We start from the raw sequence: 5391 nt of genomic DNA on the forward strand, positions 1-5391 counted from the left end.
AAAAAAAAAAGAACAGTATATCTCCTCCACTAATCCTAGGGGACCTTCTTTTTCTAAACTTACTAACTTTCTCTACACTTTTTTCTTAGTCCACAACTTTACTTACTTCTTTACATTCATTTCTTAGTCCATAACTAAATTCAAGATCCAAATTATCAGAGATTTAGCTATGGATAGCAAAACCACCTTCCAGTTAGAAGGTGCCGGCTGGGCACAGTGGCTCACACCTGTAATCCCAGCACTCCGGGAGGACTGCTTTAGCTCACAAGTCCAAAGACCAGCCCAAGCAAAAGCAAGACCCCATCTCTACTACAAAATAAAAAAAACAAGGGAGGCGCCAGTGGCTCAGTGAGTAGGGCACCAGCCCCATATACTGAGGGTGGCGGGTTCAAACCCAGCCCCAGCCAAACTGCAACAAAAAATAGCCGGGCGTTGTGGCGGGTACCTATAGTCCCAGCTACTTGGGAGGCTGAGGCAGAAGAATTGCCTAAGTGCAGGAGTTAGAGGTTGTTGGAGCGACTCCAGTGCATTCTACCGAGGGCGAAAAAGTGAGACTCTGTCTCTATTAAAAAAAAAAAAAAAAAAAAAAAACAACTGAGGCAAGAGGCCAGCTTGAGCCCAATAGTTGGAGGATGCTGTAAGCTATACAAGCTGTAGAGTAGCCATAGCACTCTACCCAGGGCAACAGCTTAAGACTCTGTCTCAAAAAAACACAAAATTAATTTTAAAAAAAAAAAGAAAAGAAAAGAGAAGGCGCTAAAGTATAAAAGAGGCCTCACCTAAAAAGCAAATTAGCCTATGAGAAATGCACACCAGATAACTTAGGATTATCAATGACTATTCATGAAATACATGAAATATATTACAGAATGTTTAATGCACGCTTACAAGCATTTTTTCCAAATGAAGGAAATGAAAACTCAGAATGCCAACTATTTTTAAATTATTTCTAATATACATTACATACCTCAAAATACAAAAATTACTCGCCTGGCAATATTACATATATCATTACTTACATATTTTTCTTCCCTCCCACCTGTACTTTGCAGTATTTATTACATGAGGTATTTTACAAACCTTCTTCTTCACCCTCAGTGGAAACTTCATGATGATTTTGTATCCCGTAACTATTTCTTCTCAGTGACTTTCTTCGTCTTTTCACTCTTGAATACATATCCATGTTTTCCTTTTAAAGAGAGAAAACTGTCAAATACTAATATAGTATTCATTCTCCACTATAAATAATAAATAGTTAACACAATAGGACAAGCCTGCTTAATAAAATTTATTGGGCACCTATTTCCAAAGCACAAATCTGTGCAAATGGAACTTTCCAAATCCAACATAAGGAACAAAAGGAGAAACACAAAACTTATACATGTAATCACTTTTTCCCTCAAGCAAATAGCAGCCTATTATAAAAGGAAAGCTAAAAGCCACAAAGAGAGGTAGGAAGTATTCTAGAATGCAAAGAGAAGACCCTCCTCTTATTATGAGGTGAAGGGAAGGGAGGCCACATTTGAAATGAACCTTGAAACAAAGGTAAGATTGTAGCTGTTGTTAACCAGAAGTATTAACAAGAGTAAAAGACATGGGAACAAGAATGATTTGTTTATATTTGGGCAATGGTGAGTAAAAAGATAAAAGCATATGCCAGACCATAAAGGTTGTTTTTAATTAACAAAAAAAAAAAAAAAGAAGAAGAAGAAGAAGAAAAGAGGAAAAGCAAGCCATAAAATCCTAAAGTAGGCCAGGTGCGGTGGCTCACACCTACAATCCCAGTGTTTTAGGAGGCTGAGGAGGGAGAATGGCTTGAGGCCAAAAGTTTGAGACCATCCTGGGAAACACAGCAAGACACTTTCTATGTTCTCATAGCAACATACAAAAGAAGTTTTTTTAATTAGCAGGGCATGCTAGCACATACCTGTAGTCCTAGCTGCTTGGGAAGCTGATGAGGAAGACTATGCCCAAAAGTCTGACAATGTAGTGAGCTACCATCATGCCACTGCACTCTGTTCTGGGCCAAATTCTTGTTTTGCTTTGTTTTCCAATTTCAGAACATTACATGGGTATAGATGTTTTGGTTACATGCAATACCCTTTTGTACAGTTTGAATCAAGGTTATAATTGTGTCCATGCCCAGATAGTGTGCATTGTACCTGTTAAGTATAAATTTATGTCTCCCCTATCCTCACTCCAGATTATTTTTAAATAAATAAGTGAAAACAGATAGATAAAATAATAAAATTCCAAACTAAGTTGGAAATGAGGAGCAACAATCATGCTGATTCAAAAAAATCCAACTGTTGCTCATTCTCCCTTTAAATTCTTTAATTAAAATAAAAAATAACTGCCAAGATTGATGTATTCAATATACTTACAAATTCTGTATCTGTCCACATTCGAAGTCGTTCTACTTCTCCTGACCTACGATTCCTTCGAATATTGATGTTGTCCATTTCCTGTAATACAGCTTCAGCAGTACTAGAATCATATAATAAAATCGGGGTTTAGACAATGGTGGGACCACCTATGACATTTAACTGTACATTTCATCACAAATGAATTAAATATCTTCCATACCAGCATCCATCAAAAGACAATGCACAATAAAAAATTGAAACCAGAACATCTTTTATCTTAACATATTTATTAAAATACAACTTTAAAGGCTCCACACCTATAGCTCAGTGGTTAGGGTGCTGGCCACATGCACTGGGGCTGGTGACTTTGAACCTGACCTGGGCCTGCTAAACAATGACAACAACCACAAAATAGCCAGGTACTGTGGCAGGTGCCTGTAGTCTCAGCTACTTGGAAGGCTGAGGAAAGAGAATCACTTAAGCCCAGGAGTTTGAGGTTACTGTGAGCTGTGATTCCATGGTACTCTACCAAAGGCGACAAAGTGAGACTCTGCCTAAAAAAAAAAAAAAAAGAAAAGAAAAAGAAAAAGGAAAGGCTTTTGTTTATAGGATTCCAAAATATACAATGCTACTATAAGGAACTGATTACTATACCTATGACACTTAAAAAAAAAAAATCTAATTCAATATTTTTATTTGAAGTTGCTGTTAAGAATAACATTGCACAAAATAGATCTGTAAGAAGTTTAAAGCCAATATAATGTTAATTAAACATTTTTAGAAATTAGAGAACATCTGACATTCAAAAACTATATTCTAACATCTTAGCAATTTTTATTTTATCTTTTAACAAACATTTATATAACATTTACTAGATATCCAATACTGATCTAAATATTTAACAAATAATAACATACCCAAATTTGATGTTACCACAAGATGATGTAATTTCCTGTCCTGTCAAATAGGGATTATACTGACTTCCTTTCTCCAGGCCATTTAAGGATTAAGTATAATGTTGTACTAATTGAGAAGAATAAAGTCCTATGAATGTAGATGTTGAGCTAACAGTCAGCTAGGTTCACTCACTTGGTAAGAGACTTAATCTCATATATCAAGTATAATATCTTCAATTCAAAAATCTTGACTATTTATTTACTATATTCCAATAAGAACATAATATTGTTTCAAAACTGTCAAAACTACAAATGTTAAATGAGCAGGCTCGGCACCCATAGCTCAGTAGTTAAGGCGCCGGCCACAAATACAGAGGCTGGCTGGTTCTAGCCCGGCCCAAGCCTGCCAAACAACAATGACAACTACAACAAAAAAATAGCTGGGCGTTGTGACAGGTGCCTGTAGTCCCAGCTACTCAGAAGGCTGAGGCGAGAGAATGGCTTAAGCCCAAGACTGTGATGTTGCTGTGAGCTGTGATGCCACAGTACTCAACGGAGGGTGACATAATGAGATTTTTGTCTCAAAAAAAAAAAAATTAAATGAGCAAATATCAAAGGACTATAGTAATGAAGATACAATAAAATTCCTTTTATATTATCTAACTATGCACAAGTGCTTAAAAGAGATGGGAAAATTAGCTACTATATAAATTGTATTAAATCTATTATAATGACTGAAAAACTGATAACTGCTAACCATTAATTCAAATTAAGTTTTAATATAACTACATTTATTGCTAAATCATTTCTTACATTATTTTTTAAAAAACATTATGGCTCTTTAATACTCAATATATTCCACAAGAATAAAAAGAAATTATAGCTTAAAATTCAAATAATTAAGTAAAACAGATTAATGGATAGTCATACCTATTTACTAGTTGATCAAATAACAAACTCTGGTTCACACTTTCAAATCGATTTTTCCTAGAACGACAACTTTTTCTGACTTCCATATCACCGTTCATACAAGAAAGGTCCGCATCTCCCTTTTTTTCCCCTCGAAGGGGATGACTTCGAAGGGCTACAAGAAAAGAGATAATTTACATTTTGAAGTAGATTACAAAAAGAAAGAAGAGAAAAAAAATTAAAAGCTTACTATAAAAGACTACACAAAGTTGAATATAACATCTTACATGGCTTTAACATTCAATATTTTAAAATTTTATAAGTGTTTAAATCTGCCGTAATAAATTGTTTCAGTTATACTAATTTCTGAAAGGTTAACAATTACATACATTTTTATAATGGTTGAAATTCAGCTATTTCCAACTGTATGCTCAGTATACTATAAATTACTCTATTTTGCCCCACTTTAATGCTTTCTCTAACACCATTAAAATAATTTCAGTACTAACCGGTTTCATAACAGAATACTCACATAAGCTACTATGTCCGTTTGGTAATGAAGCACCAGGCTGAGAAGTTAACCTAGAACACAGTTATATTTAATATGCAAACACATCAACAGTTTAGATAAGCAATAAATGCAATACTGCTGGAATTACTTTAATCTTTAAAATGTAATACTACTTTTTTAAGAGTAAGCATAACATTTTTTACTAACATAGGTAATATATAAATTAATAAAATATGCTAGTTAAGAGTTACTTCATTACTTCAAAAAAAGCTTTAGGGATAGATTATAAATTTACTATATCACCAACTCTATAAATGAAAACTGCACTGAAAAGCATTAAGTTCAACATGCACCATATAATTAACTGAGGCCATAAACAGCAGATATTAACTATTGGTTTTGATTGACAAAACAAAAATCAAACAATGACAAATAATTTTTTTTAAGATTTTTTTTTTGAGACAAGAGTTTCACTTATTAACCCTCAGTAGAGTGCCATAAAGTCACAGCTCACAGCAACCTCCAACTCCTTGGGCTTAGGCAATTCTCTTGCCTCAGCCTCCCAAGTAGCTGGGACTACTGGTGCCTACTATAATGTCCGGCTATTTTTTTCGTTGCAGTAGGGGCTGGGTTTGAACCCACCATCCTTGGTATATGGGGCTGGCGCCCTACTCACTGAACCACAGGCACAACCCCTTTTTTTTTTTTT

At 34.8% G+C, this 5391-nt stretch overlaps 1 protein-coding gene across 1 annotated transcript in view; it reads right to left on the bottom strand.

Moving 5' to 3' along the window:
• Positions 1-5391, bottom strand: part of ATAD2B (ATPase family, AAA domain containing 2B) — a 183275-nt gene that overhangs the window by 144319 nt on the left and 33565 nt on the right. Inside the window, exons 2-5 of the mRNA XM_023511813.1 lie at positions 4704-4755; positions 4193-4346; positions 2385-2487; positions 1081-1189 (exon numbers count right to left, since the gene is read on the bottom strand). Coding sequence (XP_023367581.1) covers positions 1081-1189; positions 2385-2487; positions 4193-4346; positions 4704-4755 — 418 coding nt within the window. The remainder of the gene's footprint in view (positions 1-1080; positions 1190-2384; positions 2488-4192; positions 4347-4703; positions 4756-5391) is intronic.

Source organism: Otolemur garnettii, unplaced genomic scaffold (genome assembly GCF_000181295.1).
Source record: "Otolemur garnettii isolate 467f Iridium unplaced genomic scaffold, OtoGar3 scaffold00022, whole genome shotgun sequence".
In the NCBI taxonomy this organism is placed as follows: Eukaryota; Metazoa; Chordata; class Mammalia; order Primates; family Galagidae; genus Otolemur; species Otolemur garnettii.